We start from the raw sequence: 24,405 nt of genomic DNA, 5'->3' as shown, positions 1-24,405 counted from the left end.
GTGCATGGTTATGGACTGCCAACAAACAGGATGAAAGGTCAGGTTAATTTAAATCACTGGCCATGCTGGGACTGCAGGATTCAACACGTACAGCAGAATACAATAAAGCTGGTGTGACCGATCCCAAATACTTAAAAAATATACATAACTGGTGTGCATTTTTTGTTGAAGAAGTTAACTTTGCAAACAGAATTGTTTGTGAAAATATCATTTTCAGTTTGGTGAAGGGAAGCTAAGACTGAGATACAAATTTTACACGAACAAAACCTGGACTCCTTGTGCCACGGCTTGAACCAGATTCTGGTGAAGACTGAATTCAAGAAAGGAATGAAACTGAAATGAACAGTGGTGGGTCAGGTCAGGTCAGAGGGATGTGGCAGAAAAGTACTAGGACTGGAGGAAGAGATGGCAAAGCCTGCGAACACACCAGCACATAATGATACAGAGCCCCAAGTCCTGTCTTCTTCATACTCTTCTGCTTTCAGCATATCCAAGTGGACATTTGTGCTGTTTACTGCCCCTGGTTCACGGGGTGCAGAGCCTCCACCTTCACCAGCAACTGCCTGAATTCAAAAGGCTGTAAGCCAGCCAACGTGACATACTGCTTCTCTGCATACCTTGTAAAGACAGTTTTACATCTAAATCTATGTAAATGCCAAGGATATGAGGGGGACTCCGAAGTCACAAACTGCTATTGTGAGATGCTGCAGTGTGCACTTTCCAGCTGCCCGTCTTGCTGAAGTTTCAGTCCCACAAACACCAGAGACCTGCAGAAGCTGCTGCTGCGAGAAATATTTCTGCCCTTTCTTGTTCCAGGTTCTATCACTCCTTGTGATGGCTGACGCATGCATGCAGCCAAGCAATAAACAAGCAAAAAAAAACCACTGTTTTTTTTTAAGGTGCATTGAATTTAACCCAGATCTGTTTCCCACTAAGCCTCCCTGCCTGACTTCACAAATCGGAGTTAGAAGGAGTGTGATGCCATGAGAAGGGAAGGATTGATGTACCAGCAGCACCACTTATAGCGGTCGTGAAACTACAACCTCAGCACACAATACGAAACTGTTTAAATGGGTCTAACACTGTTGTTGTGGTCCTGCTCCTCTCACAGCCCAGGCAATCCAGGCCCCTCTTGATGCCAGCACAGCGTCTCCCAGAAAACAAGAGAGTTTATCTCTATTTTGGTTTAATGCCCTGAGCAGGCTCACTCAAGAGTCAAATGAGTTCCAGTGATGACATGAAGGAGGAGACAAGACCACGGGATGAGATTTGGGTGGAAAGGAACTTGAAACAACAGCAACAGCCTCACCTACCATATGGCCATGCAGGGTATGAAGCCGCCATGTGAATGAAGCAGGTAACAGTGAACAAGGCTTCCGATCGCAAGAGGTTGCTTCACTTCTGGAATATGTGTAGGGAGAGGCTGGAGGCTGCAGAAGCAGATGGGATTTCTCACAATTAAGGCAGCTCTGCTCTGAGCTAAAGGATGGAATCTTGTCCCTTCCTTTGCCACACGATTTTACTGCACTGCTAGAGAAGCTTCTTAAGCTACGTTTTTCCACCACTACCTGTTTACCTTGTTTTGAGAACACTAATTATATGTGCTTTATTTTGGAGTGCCTGCTCTGATCCCTGTGTCTTACACGCACGACCCGTACTCACTCTTATTAACTGAAGTAGGTGGAAAATGCAGTATGGAAAGCATGATCTGAGAGGTCTTGAAATGGGCACCCCAAAATAAAGGATACCTTTGACTTTAACCTCCTTGTACCTCTGTTCCTCATCTGCAAAATGGGAACAATGATTGACTATGTTCCTCACAGAGAAGATGGTGAAAAATACCACCATGAATGCTAATGAACTAGTTGGCCCTTGTTGTTGCAAAGACTATACAGGAAATCTTGTGAAAAAAATCTGTTTTCAGAAGATTTTAGTAGCATGCGACAGACAGGATCTACTTGGCAAACAACAGAGAAACAAAATACGGTGAGGAGACATCCAGCCCGGTCCCTTCTGTGCTCTGACACGTGACAAAGAATAGTATGCGATATCACTAGAGATTGTATCTTAACGCTTATGCAAACAGAGGCTGAATGAAGGCTGCAGAAGTAGCTTAATCCTCACATTTCCTAACTCCAGTGGGCTTGGTATTGCTGTCTAACACTCTTTGGAAGCTTAGTCTAAGACCCTTGTGTGTGATTCACCTGGGGGTCTGACAGTCAGCCGTCTTCTTTACCCTGCAGCTGCTTCACCATCTCTGGATCACCCACGTAGGTGCTGTGGAGTCCAAAGGTTACCGAGCCCACGGCCGGAGTTTCAGGAGCCTTCCTCCTCTTCCTCCTCCTCCTGCCGCATTTCCTTCTCGGCAGCAGTTCGACGCTACGCCACTAGATGGGGTGCGCAGAGCTCGGCTCCCCCCTCCCCCGGGAGAGGCATTTCAATCATCTTTTTGGCTTCAGGTTTTGCAGCCAACCAAAAAACAAAGGGGTGAAACGCAGCACAAAAAAAGACATAGCCAGCTTCCTCCCAAGCAGTTAACTTCTGCTTGTTCCTCGTGTTCGGCGTGAAAAGGGAAGAAATCAAATGGAGTACGCAAACCCCAGCGAATGCTCGGTGCATCAATCCTGGCGGATGCTGAGCCACTGCACTCCGGCTGCCTGCAACGGGCACGGCGGGTGCTCAGGCTCTGGCACGGTTATCAGTCATACCTGCTTTGACTCGTCTTGTCTCAGCTCCCCGAACCCAGACTGCGTGAGGATCAGTCAGCGATTTCTCTGGCAGTCCGCACACATCTGCTTTTCTACTCCATGCGCCAGTCCCAGTGAAATATAGCAGGCACGGTTCCCTTCCACACCAACACGCCGCCAAGTCTCTCTCCCTTTCTCTCTTAATAATGATCTGGAAGCTGGGTAAAACAACGTGCTCTCTTTTCACAAAGAGCGTGCTTCCTCATTAGAGGGGTAAGGAAGAGGAAAGAGGACATGAGGAAACTGTGATACAAAAAAAATAACCTACAGAATTAAAGGAAAAAAAATCCCTTCTAAAATGGTCACTCTTTTCCAGTGTAAACATAGTGCTTTAGTCAAGGTTAACCCCAAAGCGGACAGCATAAAGGTGGCCATATTACAGCTCTCTTCTTGTCTCCCTAAAGAACAATTATTTTGGGAACCGTGCAGAAGCTGAAGCGTGCCTATTCCATCAGGAATGTGGGAAGGGACTGGTATTTTCCTACCTACACACTGCTGCTGAATTACACCTTTTCTCACCCTTCCCCAACTGCTTACAAGAACCGTCCCTCTCAAGGCATCATCCATCCCAGTAACACTACTTATTATTAAATCTGTATACAAAACACACCCAAACACTCCTTCCCAACATCCATTCAGCCTTCCACAAAAGTACAGATATCCTATATCTCCCATACAGCACCTTCTCATGATCTACCCCAGTCTTGCAATCTTCTGCAGATTCCTCCTCTTCTTCTTCTCCATGGCCAAGAGAAGGAGAGGAAACAGCCAGGATCATTATGAAGTTTAGTCTTTTCTTTTGGTTGTCTGGCATGGGTAGAGAACATCCTCCCACTCAGCAGAGGAAGACAACCTGGAGGCAGCAGCTGGGGATGCTCCTAGCACTGGGCAGCAGTACTGACAGGGGTAAGCACACTGTCAATTGCCGTCTTTATAAATGTGGCTTTACACAAATTAGGTTACTACGGATACAAAGAGGTTTGATTCATACTACAGAGCATGAACAGATGATCAATGCAATTGCTTTGGTTTAGCACTGTGCTTGTGAAAGTCACTACTTATTGGCTGGGCTGCAGTAATTGCTTTTAGTCTCTCACAATTAGAAAACACCACTAGCTTAAAATACCCTAAAGCACTGATCAGATTGTTTAAAAGAACACGTTTTGTCTTACATTTGTAACCACCTAGGAACATGAGCACTAGCAGGCACTGTGGCTCAACTAGTGGGTCCTACTTTGGAGAAAAGTAGATGAGCTGGATCTCTTGCAATCCTTTGACTATAATAAATTTACAGAAGATCTTGACTCACACAGATGACAAACAAACAATAATAGCAACTACCTGCAAAAGAGCTGGTGTAATCAGCCTACTCCATATGTCTGTGTGCCTTATTTAAACAATTCAAACCCACTGGATTTTTACACTGATAACATGTATCCCCAGAAGTAGTTTGGTGTTTTTATTAGAGAAATGGCTTTGTTAAAATTCTGTAGCATCCTTAAAGCCAAACTTCAGATATTGAGTCTGCAAAGACAGTTCCATACGATCAGCTGTACATAGACTTTCAAATAATAAGTCCTCATAATTATTTTGTTTTCTGACATAAAGAAGCACTTTCTGGCATTCTGCTAGATTACAAAAACATGTTTGGTATACTTGCTGAGATCGATGCCACTTGAAGTTCATATCTACATTAAATCCTACTACAGTACCAGGGTGCACAAATATAGTTTTGACAAACATGGATACTAAGCTTTTTTTCCAAATCCTTGTCTTCAAATCTCATTACAGGTCTTGGGAGCTTAGTTATTTGCTCCCTCCTCTGCAGTACAAGTGTTGATAACTCAAAACATTTTCAAAAATTACAATCCAGACTGCTAAATCCAAGACACTACATATGCTTGATGCCCCTTCAATTTACTTTCTTCAGTTTACTTTCAATTTACTTTTAATTTTCAACCGTAAGATCAAAACCTCCCATTTAAACAATAATCAGTTGAATCACAAAGCTTTCTCCTAATATACTAAATGTGCAAGATCAGAGATAAAATTGTTGGCAACACTGCTAATGTAACACTGCAGCAACTTCCCTGAAAAAAATCGGAATTAGGCACTCAGTTAAGTTTTATTTAGATGCATGACAAAGGGCAGTATTATTGTTGCACTCTGAGGGGACAGCCCCAGGGTAGAACTGTGAGTACCAAAATTGTTACGGTGTGGTATAGTGATACCTGAATAAACTTCATGCTACTGACTTAGCCTGACTGGGTGTACTCTCAGGTTCTCTTTTGTTTTAAAGGTTCTAACTGGTCTAAAGCCTGAGCTCAGCAGGTTTTGTATCCACTGGTGGCGCAAACACATTAAAAAGGCATACAGAAATGATCCACAAATGGGTAAGTCAAATACTTCTTTCCAGATTTTTAGTATCTATCTGTGGGTTGCTCCAGTGGACTACCACAAGACATTTAAAAGTAGATGGATATTAAATTCTAAATTAATAATAGATTTCATCCACAGATTGCGTAAAATGGTATGAATTTGGTCCAGAGAGTTCACTTTTCTTACCTCTAACAGCCCAGGCTCTCCTTTGCTTATGGTTTTTTTTCTGTGACGTTGCATGATATTTTTGCACCAACCTCTGGAGCCCACCCAGGACGAATTCCAGTTGCAGACCGAGCAGGCAGCTTTGGCATCTGCCCTTCTACACAACCCACAATGAACCACCAACCAAAACTAACCATGCCTTCACTCTGCCTGCACCCCCGACGGGGTTCCTTACCTCCAGAATTGGTGTGCAATCATTAAGTCTTCCAGTACTTTGGTGCTACCTCTACAGCCTTGCTTCTGCACAGAGAAGACTTTCTATCCCTGGCCATGCACCCACGGGCACCTGCAGCATTCTGCTGCTCTGTAACCCCTGCAGCCTCTGCAAAGACTCTGAGCATTGGGGGAAATGCAGCAGAGCTCTCAAGAACACTTTTTCTATACGGCAAAAAGGTAATTAGTGACTTCAGAAGCATAGGCAAATAACTTTGGTGTCATATGGTGAAATGGCCAGCCTTGGAAGGATTTTTTTTGTGAAAGTCAGTAGAAGATGACAGATCAATAGAATGTATGAAAACACTCTGTATGAAAACATTTTCTATTGACAGAGCAAGTTTAGCATTACTCAAACAAAATTTTCAATTATTTAAAGATGTATCTTCATTCCTGTTGAACACTACTTACTGTTCTGTGCCATGTAAAGGACTTTAAGGAAACAGTTATTTTCTCCGAGGACCATGAATTATTTTCCAATATTGAAAGTTTCAAATGAAAGCCCTCAAGTGACTACAACTGCTTCAGGTGGGAACCAGCACTGTTTTACCAGCAAGAAAAGCCCCTTCCATGGCAGCCCTGCCTCTCTGAGAGAAGGCCAGGCTGTTAAAATCAAGCAGCTGGAATCAAGCCAGATCATGGCTTCAGGAAAAGGGATGCTATGTCAAGACTTTATTGCTGTTGTAAATCTTTGCAGTTAAGAAAAATCAAACTTCTGAGCACTGAGATGATCATTTCTTGGAGCTGTACTGGAGGCAGACCAAGAACTGACAGGAGGACGGTGGCTCCAACCTTGCTGGGTGCTCCAGCACAGAAAACCCCTGAATCACCCCGCACATTAACAAGACTTAAGTTGGAGGCTTGAGCCCTGTATAAACCCTTACATGGGGCACCTGTGCCCTGGCCATATCTTTCTCTCCTGGAACTGAAGTTAATGTGAGCCAGTAAATGCCCAGCTGATTCCAGCAGTTGTGATTCTGCTGAATAAAACAAAGTTTAAACGAGCTTGTGCAGACATTAGTGGTAATGCAGATAGGAGACAAGGACTGCACAGGGACTAGCCAGAAGTCTGGAATTTTGACAACACAGATCATCCAGCTCTGTACTAATGGCTGCCACAGTGCTTAAAATAATTGTAATTCGCTGGAGAGAGTATACAGATAAATTCTGTCCTATGTTAATGCACCATCATATAAAGTTCTTTACAGGCAGTACTTAGTAAAGTACTTAAGCATGTATTTAAACACACTGCTGAACATCAATGTGATTAATACTTTGCTGAGTTAGAGATATGATACGAATACATTTTTCTGCTGTTGTAATTTTTCATCATATACACTTACAAGCTGGTCATAAGGATTTTCTTTCAGTTTTGCATCCAGCAAATGAGTTAATTTGGGAGTAAAATTCTGCTGTAGTTCTGCCTGCAGAATGCCTTTCACATGCATGAGGGCAGAAGACCTCATGTTGTAGCTGTAGCTGCAGCTGTAGCAGTCTTCAGTCTTAGAGTTGAAGACCTTTTCCCCCCTAAACTAACGCTAAATTGTGTGCTTTAAGTACATTATCTATGTGTAACAAAATGGGAAATTTTAAAATCATTCCATCTCAGATAGTTTGTTACTGAAAATGACAGGTGCACATCAGCCACTGAAAGCACTGGGCGCTTGCTGAGTTCAGTGAGTGTCCAGGTGGGCTTACTCAGGCTCATGGATAACAGATGTTCACATGGTGGAAAAGACTCCAGTTCCCTTTTGCTGTCCCTCAGATCAGCTCCCAACAAGCCTGAGTGGGGGTTTCTCATGTCACATGGCCAGGGTGCCATGGCTCAGTCCCATGCCTCAACACTCATGCACAATTCACATGGATGCAGGTTAGCTTGGGGTACCTCAGCTGGAAACCAGCCACCCCATCCACGCAAAAACCACAGCCCAGCTTATTTAATACACTGTTTCCTGCAGGCACTATGGGTAAGACTACTCCATGCTGGGCTTTTGCCCCTTGCCCCAATCCACTGACACCACCTGCTTATGCTTTGCACCCTCAGATACTCTTCTGACATGACTTACTTCATTTGACACCTTGCCTTGGTGTCCTGTTATAAAGAGACTGCTCTGGGAGACTGCAACACCACCTTCCACCCCTTCATGCCTGTTAATTTAAGGTAACTCATAAGAGCCGTACAAGTCTTAGGGCATCGTTGGACCCAGGTGAGGACCAGAGGCATCCTGCACCATGTGCAGAGGGCGAGCATGATCCCCCCGGCAACAGAGCTGCAAGCCGAGCAGGGAGCCCCAAGTCTCAAGCCAAAGCCCCCATGAAGCCAACACAGTGATTTTCCAAGGCAGTTCTCCAGTGGCTCAAAGACTTTTTTACCCCCATGGGAGATCTATTCACAAGTAGAGACGTCACAGTCACGGTGCAAGGTATGGTAGCTCATACTACAGCTCCCTTCGTTGTTCCTGCCCAGCAAATACTAGAGGACATGACTTGTCTACACTGACAGGGAATCATATGTTAAAGCAATTAATTAATTTGCCCTAAAAGACTGAGGCTGGGCCAGAATCTCTACCTTTCTTCGTGCTCAGTCTGATCTTAAGCAATAGGATTTCCACCATTTCCCATTGGAGATTATTCCACAACCTAATAGATCTCAATGTCAGGAAGTTTTTTCCTGATATTCAGCCATAATTCATATCCATGAATTATGAGCTACTGTCGACATCACACCCATTGAGGCATTCCTAGAGTCTGCTTCATTTAAAATTATATGCTCTAGTTATGCAGGGTTTCTGTGTACTAGGGCAAAATGCTTTTTCTGCAGGTTAATTCATTACTATTCAATTTGTTAACACTTTTTTTCTCACAGTGAACAATCATTTTGCAGTTGCATACCCTATAGTAGCACAACCACCATTTGGAAGTAGAATCACAATATATAAATATGACAAAACAACATACCAAAACCCATCCCTGTAAAGACGTATTAGTCTGTTCCTGCAGATACTTACTCCAGCTTTCAGCTAAATGAAAGCAGTAGCTCATACAACACCTGGTATGAGACAGAAAGCTTAGGAAAAAAACTCACAAGTCCGTAATAAATTTTATTTCTGTCTTAAAGAGAGGAAAGGTACAGGAGTAGGGAGGCAGGTAGGGAAGGGGGAAGGGATAGGGAAGGAAAGGGAGAAAAGAACTCAATCAAGCTGTGAGAAAATAAAGGAAAATCAAAAGAACAACTTCCTACAAACTACGAGCCACCACAATGCAATAAGGACATAAAATAACAAATAAAGTTGAGGACGCAAAATGTGTGCTTCTTGCCATTAATCGCACTTACAAAACTGAGAAAGCTAAAGCAGACTTCTGAAATCTGTATTACAAATAACTGTGTACAAAACACTTCTTGGAAGGAAACTGCCTTTTGGTTTAGGCACATTTGAGAGGAGAAAATTTATAAACCACGTATCTATTTATCAAAAAAGACTCACAATTTCTATGAGAATTTGTTATGATTATATTTTGCCCAGATAGCGGTGCTTTACTATCTTGTTTGCAAATCATTTCTACATAAATAAAAGATTACATTAGATAGTGAAAAAAGGGCATGCTTTCTAAAGTAAGTGACTAGAAATACACATCATAGTTCATTTTCATCCCCATACACACCTAGTTCCCATTAATACTACATAAATCCCAGAGCAACTAGGTAAGAATAAACACACATATTTTACCTGAAATCATCTTAGCAACGGAAAGCCATGTTTGCAGCATGGAAGTTATTCCAAATGGACAATGGCCAAATAGTATAAAGGACCTACATGAACAGATCTAGTGAGAACATTTTTTGACAATATTTTCTTTCACTACAATTATGTGACTTTACTGAAATCTGTATCTAGCCAGGTGAGACACTTGCTTTGGACAGAAGACAAAACAACACAGCTCCCAGTTCCTACTGCACCGGGACATGTAATCATAGCAGACATATGATGTCCATAGGCGGAGATGACTATAAACATTGCAGATCCTTTAGGACTGTGCTCAGCCTAAATATCTATGCTCTTGCTCACCTGGATTTACTGTTGAAGTCATGGCAACTTTCTATTTATAGCTACGCAGTTTCTGGTTTGCAGTTAGCCTTGCAAGAGTGGACGAAACTGTCTTTGGTGGGGCAGTGAAATACCCATTGGGACACACATAAGGGATTCATAAGTTAAAAAATTGTACTCTGACTTGAGCAAAGCAGGGACTTGAACCTCAACTGTCTGCCTCTTCCACACCTCATAAAAGTTGTTGAGATTAAAAGGGACATTCTGATACAACACTATTTTTGCAACAACATTTGAAGGAATTTGTTTTTATTTTGCCTTGGAACAAAAGTGTAGAAGTTGCTACAAAATGGAACAGTCATCTTCAGGCAATCTGTGAAGATGTGTAACTCAAGTTGAAAGATGAGGTAGAAAAAGTTTTGTGATCTAGGAGGAAAGTTTTGAGTCAAAGGTTTTGATGTACTTGCAAGGATATAGCAGGGACCAGCATCTCCAGGAACCAACAGATTTCTTTTTGAGACATCTCCACAGAAGCCTGACATCAGCACCTGCGGTGTAAATGGCACAGATCACCCGATAACTCACCTGTCTTCATAGAATCATAGAATGGTTTGTTTTGGAAGGGACCTTTGAAGGTCATCTAGTCCAACCCCCCTGCAGTGAGCTGGGACATTTTCAACTAGATCAGGTGTCTCAGTGACTTTGACCAGTCTGGCCTTGAATGTTTCCTGGGATGAGGCATCTATCTCTGGGCAGTCTGCTCCAGTGTTTCTATGTAAAAAAACTTCCTCCTTATATCTAGTCTAAAACTACTCCCTTTTAGTTTGAAGCCATTATCCCTTGCCCTACCACAACAGGCCCTGCTAAAAACTTTGTCCACAGCTTTCTTAGAAGCCCCCTTTAGGTACTGAAAGGCAACAATAAGGTCTCCCTGGAGCCTTTCCTTCTCCAGCCTGAACAACTCGAACACTCTCAGACTTTCTTCAAGAGAGGTGTCCTATCCCTCTGATAATTTTTGTGTCCCTACCCTAGACACGCTCCCACAGGTATACGTCTTTCCTGTGCTAAGGGCCCCAGACCTGGATGTAGTAGACTCCAGGTGAGCTCTCACCAGAGTGAAGTAAGGGGACAGAATCACTTCACTTGACGTGCTGGACACACGTCTTTTGATGCAGCACAGGATACAGTTAGCTGCCTGGACTGCAAGTGCAGATTGCTGGCTCACATCCAGCTCTTCATCCACCAGCACCCCTAAGTCCTTCTCTGCAGGGCTGCTCTCAACCCCTTCATCCCCCAGCCTGTGTTGATACCAGGTGTTGGCCCAAACCAGATGTGAGACTTTGTACCTGGCCTCATCAAACCTCACGAGGTTCATATGGGCCCACTTTTCAAGCTTGTTCGTGTGTCTCTGAATGGCATCCCATCCCTCAGATGTGTCAACCGCACCACTTCACTTGGTGTTGTCTGCAAACTTGCTAAGGGTGCACTCGATCCCACTGTCTATGTCACTGATGAAGATACAAAACAGTACTAGTCCCAGTAAAGATCCCTGAAGGACACCACTTAACACTAGTCTCCATCTGGACATTGAGCAACGGCCACCACCCTCTGGATATGACCGTTCAAGCAGTTTCTGATGCACTGAACAGTCCACCCATCAAATCCCTACCTCTCCAATTCTGAGAGAAGGATGTTGTGGGTGACACTGTCAAAGGCCTTACAAATGTATGGCATCCATAGCTCTTCCCTTGTCCACTGATGTAGTCACTCCTCCACAGAAGGCCACTAAGTTGGTCAGGCAGGACTTGACCCTGGTGAAGCCACGCTGGCTGTCTTGAATTGCTTTACACCTGCTGCCTTCTCCCTTGGGTACTCCCATGACTCTGCTCTGTGCTGATTCAATTCCCTGCTTAAGGATATCTTAGAACAGGGCTGTGCCTTCTCCTTTTGTGCCACCCATATTTTCAACCGCAAATGGTCCTGGCTGAGCAGACGCAGGGAACAGTAGACTTGAGTAACACTTCTGGACTTTACCTGAAAGTAACTGTCTGCCAGTGGAATTTCTAAGGATGATGGTGAGTAGATTCAGGTATCTTTGTATACGCAGAAGAAAATGAACAGCCTGGCTTCCAGAGAGATGTGTGTTCACAAGCCCATAACAAAGGCCAGAACGTAGCCAAGAAAAGCTGAAAGACTGTTGAGGACTTTAGTACAAACAGATTGAATGTACTAATAAGATGGACCTTTTCAAAGACACAGCATAACAAGATATAAAGGAACTGGAAACATAGGAAGAGAAAGCTATCCAGAATCTAAAATGCATCCCATTTAGAAATATAAGTAGGAATATGCAGAACAGTCTGCTTTATAAATAAGGAGAAAGTCTCCACTGAGATTATTGAAAAAAATAAAGTTCAATAGTTTACTTAAACTAGCCCTTCATTCTCTGAGGTAAACAGGTTACTTGATTAAGCCAAGCACAGAGTCCAGGGGTTATATCACAAAACATACACACAGTCAAGTAATGCCCACATAAAAGCAGAAGCTAACAACATTGTAATCAGAACTAAAAATTAATCATATCATAGAATCATAGCATACCAGGTTGGAGAGGACCTTCAGGATCATCTGGTCTAACCTTTCTTGGTAAAAGCACAGTCTAGGCAAGACAGCCCAGCACCCTGCCTAGCTGAATCCTAAGAGTGTCCAACATCAGTGAATCCACCGTTTCCCTGGGGAGATTATTTCAATGGCTGATTGTTCTCGTTGTGAAAAATTTTCTTCTCATGTCCAATTGGAATCTCCCCAGGAGAAACTTGTACCCATTACATCTTTTTCATGGGTCTCCTTGTAAAAAGGGAATCTCCATCTTCTTTGTAACCACCCTTTAAACACTGGAACATGGTGACAAGGTCTTCCCTATGCCTTCTTTTCTCAAGGCTGACCAAACTCAGTTTTCTCAGCCTTTCTTCATATGGCAGCCTTCCTAGCCCCTTGATTACCTCTGTGGCCCTTCTTGGGATCCTATCCAGTCTGTCTACATCTTTTTTGCATAGTAGGGACCAAAACTGAACACAGTGTCCCAGGTGTGGCCTGAGAAGCACTGAGTAGAGTGGGATAATGACTTCTTTACCTCTGCTGGTGATGTCCTTATTGATGCAGGGGTAGGTCCCAGCCTGTGCTGCACTCCTGCATTATGTTTTCTAAGGTGCAAAACCTTACACTTGTCCTTGCTGAGCTTCATAAGGTTCTTGTTTAGCTCCCTTTTCCAGCCTGTCCAGGTCTTCCTGATGGGTGGCTCTCCCTTCCACAGCACCCACTTCCCTACTCAGTTTGGTATCATCAGTAAACTTCACCATAGTACACCCCCATCATCCAGATCACTTATGAAGATTAACTAAACAGTGCTACACCCAGTATCCATGCCTGGGAGACCCCAGTTGTGACAGACTGCCAGTTTAAAAAAGAACTATTTACCACCACTCTCTGGGTGTAGCCTGTCAGCCACTTTCCCACCCACTGCACAGGTCACTTGTCTAGACTGCAACACGTCAGCTCCTGTAGGAGGAGGCTGTGGGAAGCCACAACGTGTGAGCATTGCCACTTCGAACCCCATCCCCCCAAGTCCTTCAGTTTAAACTCACCTCAGCAAGCTGGCCAGCCTGCTGCCAAAGTTTTCTGTGCCTCTTCTAACCAGATACACAGAGAGTTGACATTTCTTGAAAGTTACCTCACATGATAGTGTGTAAGAAGACAATATTTAAGACACAAATACCGTGTTCGTCGTGAGAACACGTTACATTTTCACTCATGCTTAGGGCTTTGCCTTGCTTTTACATACACAGGCATGCACCACTAACGGCACTTGCCGTTGGCACTTGAATTTCCATATATCATCTTAGAATGGAGTTGTGGCTAAACTCTGGTATGTCACATGTAAAAAAATACTCTTCACTATATTTCTGTTTCTCACTTCTGTATTCTCACTTCCCTGTATGTGTAAAGCACGTGTCTTCTTGGCAATGTGTCTGACCATACTGGATAAATCTCCTAATCCAGACTGAAGATGGAAGACTGCTGTACACGAAGTTGTGCTGTCACAGAACATATTCAAGGGAAACTTAAGAAGTCAAAATGGTAGAAATAAAAATATGTTGTATTCAGACCAGACTACCTGAAGCAGAGATTGCCTCATGTGAAAATGAAAGCACAGTCAACCCAGGGCAGGAAGGAGAAGGCGAACCACCTTTATCAGAGCATCGAGGATGAAAAGGTTACCGGCTGCTTGTCAGAGGAAGACAAATGAATGACAACTACTTGATATTGTGTGATTGCAGCTGGCATGAAGGAGAAGATGGAGAAAGAAATCAAAGTGCCTGATTCATTGTAGGACCAAACATGGACCAAACACAGTACATGTAGATATACCTATCAAACCGCAGGAAGGTCAAGATACCCCAAATAAGACCAAGGGACAGTAAGTAATAATTGGAAACGGGGCACTGGTCATCCTAACTAAACTCTCCAGTCTCGTCACCTTTTGGACAATTCCCTGTCTTTTCTATACAAATATATTGCCTGTATACTTTTCACTGGACAGTGACATTGGCTTTTACTTTGGATTAAAACCCAAACCTAGTGCAATACCTAAGCATAAATGCATTATTGCCCATACATGTATTCGTCACAATTTTGATGCTCATTGAATCCTCTCAGTGGTTTACACAGATGATGTGGTTAGCTAGGGAGAGCTAAGAAATGTTACAATTAGCATGTTACTGAAAAACAGTACCAATATGAAAAAGAGATCTGCTGCAGCTGCAGCTTCACATGGATGGAACATGCCAGGTAGGAGTTCAGTAATGCTTCCAATATTTTACCTTTTTATGCTTTAGAGAAAAAGGAATTTGCAGTGAAAGGAGGATTCACTGCATACTAGAAATCTGTAAGACAATTTCTCTCCTACTCATTGCTTCTAATCAGACAGATGGATACATTGCTATGGAAAAAATATAAAAAAAATAAAACTAAAACAATGACTGCATCAGTTTTATTTATTTCTTGCATTCTCTGTTCACATAGCAAGAAATTTAATTCCAGTTGGATCAGTCTCCTGCGATATTTTTTTCTTTCATTTAATATATTTTTTAAATGCTTAGAGGCATTATGACAGAAAAGCATGTATTTTTTGCCCCGGTTTATACCCATCATCCTTACCATTACAACAAGACAAAAGCATTAAAGTAAAATTAATCATGTCAAAAGATTTTAGCAAAAAACAAGGGAGACCATGCATAAAGCATCGCTTTGTCTAGTGTGAAGTCACGCTCTGATTAAAAACATATAATGAAAGTGAAAGTAATACATCATTGCCTCAGCAGTAGGGTTTTTGGGAAAGCTATGCAATTCTGAACACAAAAAATCTTTATAGGCTCTGGATTTTGAAACTTGCGATTATTATAGAATGATTCTAACAAACAAAACATTGCTTCACTTCCTTAAAGTTTAATTAATCTTAAGATATTGCAGTTAAAACAAAAAAACAAAGGAGTTCAAGGATTAAACAAGGACTCTTTGCAGGACCATAGCTGGTAATTAAAACCGAAGCAGCAGTAGCTGGTTCTGGGCAGTGAGGCATGAGGTGGTGACACACAGACCCTCACCACTGCCTGACATCCAGTAAGTAGTTATGAGGACTGTGAAATATCATGGCACAACAAAATCCCATTAATAGTGCAGAATTTTTGCTGTTACTAAGGTCTGTCAAACACCCATCAGCTGTTCAGTTTGTGTCACTGGCAGCGGTGGTAGCCTGTTGCTGCTACGTGACTTAGGTAGCACCCAGCTAAAAAATGAACTGGTGTTTGTGCATGTGTAAGCAAGCCTGAAAAGAAATCACGCAGGGAAGATCTGTTCACTGTGCTTCGTCATACAGTCTATAAAAGCCTTGACTTTGCTCAGGCACAACTGGGCAATAAGAAATGTTCCAAATTATACAGCAATGTGCACGCTATGAATCTCAGATTAGGATTATGCCCACATCAAATAAAAGTAGGTGGCAGAAAATGTTTGTAAAATGCCACTTACTTTCTCCTTTTTTTTTTCTTTATTCTGTCTCTATTCTTTGTTGCCAACATAGGAAAAATAATTCTCCAAGAAATACCAGGCTGGAAAAATACACAGTAATACTAGACTGTGAAAAATTTACCGATCCCTTGAGCCATAGCATTCTTGCCTATAGATGATGACATTAAAAAATTGGAAATGGGTGCATGCTTCCCCTCCTCTTCTGGATCTATGAACAAGGCAAGTTGTTTTCCTGATACTTTTAGAATTACTCCCATTAGTACTGATGCATTTGGTGCTTTGGGTAGCCAGGCAGAGAGAGGTGGGCAGCATCTCCTGCCAATAGATCTAGTCTTGTCGTTGGAACAAAATGAGATTGCTACTCTGCTGAGCTGTCATACTCAATAGCTTGTGCTGTTCTACCTGCAGCTGTCTTCATAGCTCCAACTGCAGCGCCACATCTTACACAGAGTCAATAGTTTCTGATGGCTGATCTTCTGTTCTTTATGTATCACACAAGAAAGGAAACACAGCCCTAAGCAACTGAGTGGTTGCAACAGGCAGTCTCCACATTGAGAAGGAAAAAGGCAACAGGCAAGCAGCTTCCTCTGGAAAAGGTTCGCAGGCTCTGATGAGTAACCTCTGGGGCTCCTCTCAGTGGAATGTGACACGAGGAGATTCGGTCTCCTCTCCTCCATCACCTCCTCAGTGGTCTTACCACCGCACCCAGAACTAAGTATTTGGAAGCTTCTTTCCCACCTTCCCCATTCCCAAATGCCAAACAGCAGAAAACTAGTGAAGTAGATGGATTTGAAGGAGGAATGGGGAATTTCTGTGGGCATTTACACTGGATTGGTAAGTCTCCAAGTCCCAAACTTCCTTTTTGTTGGTGCATGGGGGGGGGGGGGGGGGGGGGGGCTACTGGAGGACAGAAGGTTAAAGAAAAGACTTAGTAAATGTTTGCTAGTACAAGAGGAAACCAAATACACCTAATGCAACAGTAAGATAGAATAACCTGAAATATCAGACTACAAGGACTGAGATTCTTCCCACCACAGAATCTCATGAGCAGGGCATGGCTTTTATTCTGTTGGGGGTGCACTGCAAGCTTGGGACTGACTGCACTACTTAAACAAATGCAAAAGAAATAGAGAAAGTCTTCATCCTTTGCTGCTGATAATATATCTCTGATATTTTCCAAAACTGTGGACTGAGTTAAGGAAGAAAATACATGCACTTGTTCCTAAATTGCAAAAACTACATGAAAAAGAAAGATAAAGTCTTTAAATTCCCGCACACCGTAAGTGTCATAGTATGTTGAAACAACATCGCGACTGCACTGAACTACCAACATCTTATAACGCAATTAATTTGTGGTCTTCCCTAAAACTGCTCAGTTATAGTTCTTCAAGTCCCTGCACTCCGATGCTGTATAGTCTTTCAATCTTCTACAGAAAGGATAGCACAAAAGTTCTACTCCAAGTTGTCTCCTCTTCCCACCCTCTCATATTAAATTAGAAAATAGAGGAGGGGATACCTGAAACTCTCATTTCAACTTTTTAAAAAAATAATTATTGCTGCCATTTGGTGAATAGCAATATTTTCTAAGAAATCATACTTGTTAACATTTAGTCTTTTCCAGTGTGAAAAAATATCCTTGAACAGTGGTCCACGCCAAGAAGGCATCCTTTTCTAGCAGTTTTTGTAAGAACAGGATTACCCATGTCACAAGAGGGCTGTGTATATGACAGTCACTGCCTCAGTCAACACTGAGACAGATCTGGGGACCCTTGGGACTTCCAGTGCTGAGCACCAAGTGCTTGAACATGAGCTTGCTAGGACTGTAACAGATGCATTGTCTTTTGATCACAGCACAGAAGGTTACATGCAATAACTGGAATGGAAAGAGAATTTTTGTTTACTATTTGTTACTATTTGTTGGAGGTAACACAGAAAAGACTACATTCTTTTGATAAAATTACACAAAATTATTCAGAAACACCTCTTAACACCACCACAAATGGTGGTGTTATTCAAATACTAATGACGGATTTTTAACCACAGCATTTAGGTATCAAGCCTCCGGATCCAGTTTCCCACGGTCTTAGAGACAGCATCACAATGTAAGTAACCGAGAACTGAATAAATTACATTCTCACAAAATCTGACACGCCTACAGATAGTCAAGATTCTGAAAAAAGTTTTTTTTTTTTATTTTAATTCAGTGGAGAGTTCAGATCTTCAAGTAAGAGATCCATTTCTCCTGCCTATACTGGTGAGCCACTGGATTAGAGATGACAAATTCAAACAACCTTCTGCCTTATCACTGATTTTTTTACTGACTTACAATCTTCAGAATTTTCTAAGAAGCACTGTACAGAGATGAGTGTCATATCTCATTATTCTGAAAAACACAAAGCATACTATGCTCTCTAGTACAGATGAAGTTGTCTTTTCTAGTGTACAGCACATACAACCCTTTGTAATTGACATTCTCACACAATGTCACACAATACGCTCAACTCTTAGTTCAGGGCAACTATACCTAAGCAGTCTTTATGTTGCAGCACTGTGAGAAAGACTCCTAAATTTTCCACAGGAAAAAGCAATCTGCAAAGGCATCATTTCAAGTCCCGCATCATAGCAGTCTTTTAAATTCTTTTTCATCCTGACCTGAGCACATAATATTAATGCAGATGTAACCCATTAAAGGACTTTGCATAAGGGATGAAGAACAGAATTCTGTGAAATGTATTTTACTGGGGAAAAAAAGGAGGTCTATTAGGAAATCCAGGTTCTACCTGTTGTCCAGCTTTAGAAGTATGGCTTTGATTTATGGATAAAAATTGCTCATTTATTATTTTATCTATACTGCTTTGGGCAATTTTGACAGTTAAAATTTAGTTTTATTGACCAATGCAGCCAGTTTAGCCACAAGGGGACTAATGCACACACAGCCTGCTGCACTCAAGAAGCTATGATTTGATTCCATGACCAAGTCAGACTGGGAATCGCAAACAACATAACAATAAGTTCCAAATCTTGATGCTCGAGGCAAAATACTCTAAAATACAATCAACCTTCAAAGGAAGGTGGGAAAGAATTTTGTGATAGCAGCCTTCGTACACTGTTTATTGCAGCTGATATATTCTACCAATGCCTCTGTCAGCAATGGACACAGAGTAGTACAGCGGAAACCTTTCTTTAATGGTTGTGGACAACAGATAAAGCTGGAAGAAGGAAATAAAAATCCCAAAGAGAATCAAAGGTGTGCTCTAATACTATGGCTTACCAGGGCTCTGACTCTGAGAAAACTGTCTCAAACATTGCTTTTTTTTCACCTAAACCAGATTTTATCCATCCATACATAAATATATATGTATTCATGTTGCAGTATGAAAGACTTTCAAATGTACTTAAAAAAACGTACTGGAATGATTTTAAGCCAATGTTAATTTAGGCCTATCGTATTATAAAATTAACATCTTCTGCAATCTCAATTTATTGCTCCATTGTGAAGCCCCTTGTGATACATAAACAAATCTCTGAAGAGAAACAAATCAATAAAGTGTCTAATTTGATTAACCATGTTTTTAAATTCATCAAGACAACTGTACAAAAATAAACCACTTACTTGTCAGTATTTTCCATGTCTTCTTTTCATCATCATAATACTGAACCAAATTGCTGGGTAGCCGGTCAGGTCCGGGAGGCAATCCTCCAACCAGTAACAGCATTTTCTTATTGGAACGAATTCTTCACCCAAAACAAGAGGAAAGATGAACAACCACATTACTGAGGAGTATTTTTAGTGGCAACAAAATCATAACCATCAAAGGAATGTTCACTGCTTGCAGTTTTCTATTTCATTTTTTGTGTTTCTTTCCCCAATCATGTCTCAACAATTTTTTGAACCAAGCAGAAAAATGATCAGAAAAGCTGCATATCTCTCTACTCATGGAATAATAAGCTTCCTTTATGCAATTTGTTAGAGGTTCATTCTAGAACGACCTTTTTCTTATATTATCCCTTTAAATCATCTCTCTTTACAGCTGAATACACATGAAATGCTCTGGAGTTGTACTAAGGTTAAGCATTAAAGTTGCATGTCAAAAATCGTATTAGTCAAAATCATTATTATAAGCCATTCTACACTCAAAGAACCTTGAAAAAATTAAGGTTATGCAGAGAGTTTGTGAGCCAACTCTTTAATCACACACTGAACTTCAGATATATAGTTTAGTACAATTAGCAGCACTGGGCTAATGGTTATGGGTTAAATGCTACTTACAAGCACTTTTGTTTGTTTAATTTAGTCCAGACTCTTGCTTTCACTCTCCCCCCCGGCTCTCCCCCTTCTCTTTGCTCTCCCCCTGTGCACCACTGGCTATAGCAACACCAATTGGTAAAAATGAGACTGTGATGTTGTTGTGAGCCTCCCCAGAGTGGAGCCCTGCCAATGCTTGCCACTGATCCAGCGGCATGAACCTGCTCAACTGTGCAAAGTCACTCTAATTCCCTCCCTCTGTTTTTCTACCTTCTCCCCCAGGGGGCAACCACTGAAAGGAGTGACTACCCACCCATCAAGAGCTGGCAATTCGCTGCTATTAACCGTGACCGTGATTCCCAATCTGCCTGGCAGTTCTTAAGAACAGGACTGCAATGTCTCATATGCAGTAAAAGCAGTTATCTGCACCCTGGCCTCCAACACTCCACCTGATGAATGTACAATTTCTTTGCTACATTAAGGGATTTAGGACAATTGGAAGTGAAAAGAGGAGGGGAGGCCCAGACCCCCACACGAGTGCTGGTGCTTTAATAGTCACTTTGCATATAATGGAACTTCCATCAATTATACTAAGCTTGGGTGTGATAATGCTGAAATAAAGGTCTACGCTCAAAATGTTCCCTTGAAGCAGGAAGGTGACGTTATCTTGGAAAAAAAATGCATCGATATGAATGAATGTGCAGGGGGATCATGTATATGATGGAAAGCATTCTTTCCAAACACCAACAGTTCTCCAAGCACAACATCGCCAATGTAGCTATCTGTGTGTCAGTCCGCAGCAAATACTCCTGGCCAAGAAAGGTACAAAATGCCACGAACCAAAGCCCACCACCAGAACTGCACGTGGCGATGTCAAGCCACCATCCAAGAGCTCCAACCTTAGCAGTGCACTCCAGCAGCAGGTGCTCTGCTACTGAGGCGCACCAGTGGTTTAGCTCCAACCAAACCCCAGACTGGGTGTTGTGGACCCAGCAATCTACATTTGTATCAAGATCACACCCTCTCCTGAGAGGACCGGGCAAAATGAAGTAGGTTGTGCTGCAGACACATGAAAGGAACCTCCTTCAGGAAGGGAGCGTGCAGCTGAAGGCTCAAACCATGTGATGCTTAGGAATAAAACCTTTCAAATGGCTATCTAAAAGATGTACCCTACAGACTGCCGATAAATCTACCTATCATAAGGATGGCCAGGGAATTATATAGCAGGTGGCCTCATTTGTTTTTAAATGTATTCACGGCTCAGGGAAGGTCTTGAATTGACAGCAGAAGAAAGCAACCCTTGATTTGCAGGGGCTGGAGCTGCCCACAGGGGCAGTGACACTGCAATGCTCTCCCATGCTTTCCTACCCCACTGCTTCACCTTCAACTTGAGGGAAGCCCCTGTGGACCTTCAGTCTTTCTGACAAGCCAGCCTTTCACCTCCTCACTGAACCTGCTATGTACTGTCAAATTATGACTTTTACCCACCAGACTGTATCTGTGTAGAATATCAGGAACTGTCCTATGACCACTGTTGGCACAAGCTCCACTCAGTGAGACCAAGCTCTGGGGAAAGCTTTCATAAGTATTGCCAGCATCTTGAAACGTTCAATCTCCCCGGTAAAGTTTTTAATGAGAGAACATTTTATAAAAACTATGCAACACAGAAGTATGATAAACTATTTTTGGTATGAGTTAGGGATGACTGCACATGTAACAAGTGGCAGAGCAAACCAGAGCCATAAGTCAGTTATGCATGGCCATCCCTAACGATACAGAATAAATTGTTTATTCCAGCCCTCTTGTGTTGTATGTTATATCACAATCAACTCCCAGTGTATTGTAAAATTCAGAATGCCCTTGCAAGGTTTACTTGATAAAGGAGTTTATTTTGATTTTCATCTTTCATCTGTAAAACTCCCTTCTAACTCCAAAGCACTGTGAAAAACCAATGAATAGCCAAGGCTCAATAGTTAAGGTGAAGAATGAAATGTCAGATGTAACTCTGAGTTTCCAGACTTTGGCAGCTGCAACTATCCTTAACATTACTTTTTCAGCTAAACAATCTGCGAAGCTACTGCTACTGTTTCATCAGAAGGAGCAACACTGCTACGTGGGAGTGCTTAAAAAATATTTAGTATTTATACATGCTTAAAATGGGAAGAAGCCCTGAATAAAAGTTTAATAAGAACTTCATAGCCAGCAGAATCTCTAGCAAAAGCACAGGAAACTCTTACATGGTAAAGAAGAGTTGAGGTCTTTTACTCAAAGTATCTAATTAGTCTATATTGAGAGTTCTTCCAGTGAGCCCAAGAAAGATATTACAGTCACTAAAGATATGCATGTTTTAAACTGATGTATTTTCTTGGAATCAATTCTGTTTTTTAAGTTTTGTTGTGAATCACTACATTTGAGGTTTTGAAAAAAGAATTTCAATTTATATTTGTGTTTCATATTGCACTGAGAAGTACTGCTGAAATCTTAAAATACATACTAAAAACCAAAAGATACAGAAATGACCACTGCTTATATGCAGAAGACTTTTCCAAATGTTAATAAAAACATAATTCAGTGAAACACGACAATGAAGGCAGGGCTTAAAAATATGTTATACCTTAGTAACATAAAGTTTCAACCTTTTTTGCATTATTAAATGTTTGCTATTTGGATAACTGAAGTTTACTACAGGAAATGCTCTGCATTATATCTGAAACACTCTCCTTTCATAGTCCTTATTTCTCAGTGTAACATACCTCTCGGTTACATACTGTGGTTCACAGTGTCCGTAGCAAGGCTATCATGATTATCATATTAAATTAACAGTAGTGAGTCCTGGTCAGGGAAGGCTAAAATGAGGTTATCTGCAACTACGCAGACTGATGTAATGGAAAAAAGCTGAGATAAACTTATCTATGTATTATCCCCAAAGCATTTATTTTATTTAGAATCCAGAATTCTAGTTCTCATTGATGAACATAAACTTGCTGTTTCTATTCGGCACAAACTCTGCAGTTGCTGTTCTGCGAAGATTTTAAAACACTTAATTCACCCTAATTAAATTCCTTGGTACCCCACGTTGTGTGAAATTTATTTTGTCTACTTACAAGACTGGAGACCAAAGTATATTTTAAAGTCAACATTTTCAAACTTGTATTACTTCCTTCAGGTGTGCAAATCTAGGAATTTCAGAACTCATGTAGTGGGTTTGTTTTCAGAGATGTTGAATACCCATCAACGTACCTAAATCCTATTCACTTTAAAGGCAGCAGCAGATGCACATCAGCTCTAAACCTCAGATCATTCATCCATAGTCTAAACTAACACAGTGCAAAATTCTGAACCCAAGAGAGTTTATCAACTCACAAGGAATCAGTAGAAAAGACAGCAACAGACCTCAATATTCCTGACAACCACTCCTACCCAAAGCTCTTTTGCAACCTTGATAGCCTTATGTTAATAGAAAACGCATGAATGGTAAATGCTCTTCTTGTACATTGTTTTTCTTTATTAGCATATCCATCAATCTTGCACTGATGTTTTTTTCTTATCTGGGCAGTCAGGAGAAGTTCATTCTACCAAAGCTGGCAAGAAAGCAAGCCACAATAACAACAGGTTTGCTCCAGACTCTTCCAGTTTTTAAACAATGCAGTAAAGCTCCCCTCACTGCACTAGCAAATGAAAAAAAAAAAAAAAAAATGAAGTGGCAATTCTGTGGTTCTAAATGCATTCAGTATTACACGTCTGAAAGAAATTGCATCTTAGACATACAGATGATCATGCTAATCAGTGAAAAAAAACACACTATCCAAATATTCTCTCCTCTTAACTCAGGGCTACAAAAAAACCCAAAACCATGATCACTAATTTTCTTTTAATATAGCCGTCACCATGGCTTTCAGTATGGAGTGAGATGGATGGCTCTTCAGAGCAGGGACCTCACACAGCTGGGATGCTTTGCTCCTGCTTGGGCTCTGACCTTAAATGCAGCACAGACACACTGAACTTCAGATATTTGCTCACTGAACTCGGGCACAAACAAGAGGAGCCAAAAGACCAGCCGAGACCCAGCAAGTACAGGTGAATTTTATCTACATCCACAAATCTCCTAATGACAAAGGATTTGAGAAACCAGAGGCTGACACATAGTAATACTGTCAAAACAAGAAGTAGCAAGAATCTCAGAAGTGGCTGTATTAACCTGCAGCAGAAACGAAGTATTGCAGTGAAGTTTAGATACCAACCTCAAAGTAAAAGACAAAAAGAGAAATATACTGTCCCAAACAGCATTTCAGTTGCAGAACTTTGTTTGTTAACACTGAAGGCCTAATTTAATCTTCTGAAACCAGGATAGTCCTTAGCAAACCTTTTCTTCTAAAAGGGCATCTGAAGGAGCGTTATGTCCAACAAAAATGTAATGGAGAATCCAGTTGTGGTCTGATAATCTGAACTCATGTTGCAGACA

General features: G+C 41.6%; 1 protein-coding gene across 2 annotated transcripts in view; it reads right to left on the bottom strand.

Moving 5' to 3' along the window:
- Positions 1-24,405, bottom strand: part of KLHL14 (kelch like family member 14) — a 62,510-nt gene that overhangs the window by 26,264 nt on the left and 11,841 nt on the right. For both annotated transcript variants that reach the window (XM_054060338.1, XM_054060337.1), the window contains exon 3: positions 19,311-19,432. In XM_054060338.1, coding sequence (XP_053916313.1) covers positions 19,311-19,432 — 122 coding nt within the window. The remainder of the gene's footprint in view (positions 1-19,310; positions 19,433-24,405) is intronic.

This window comes from Cuculus canorus, chromosome 2, assembly GCF_017976375.1.
Source record: "Cuculus canorus isolate bCucCan1 chromosome 2, bCucCan1.pri, whole genome shotgun sequence".
Taxonomy (NCBI): Eukaryota; Metazoa; Chordata; class Aves; order Cuculiformes; family Cuculidae; genus Cuculus; species Cuculus canorus.
The sequence above is the reverse complement of the archived record's forward strand: the minus strand, read 5'-3'. Positions and strand labels throughout refer to the sequence as shown.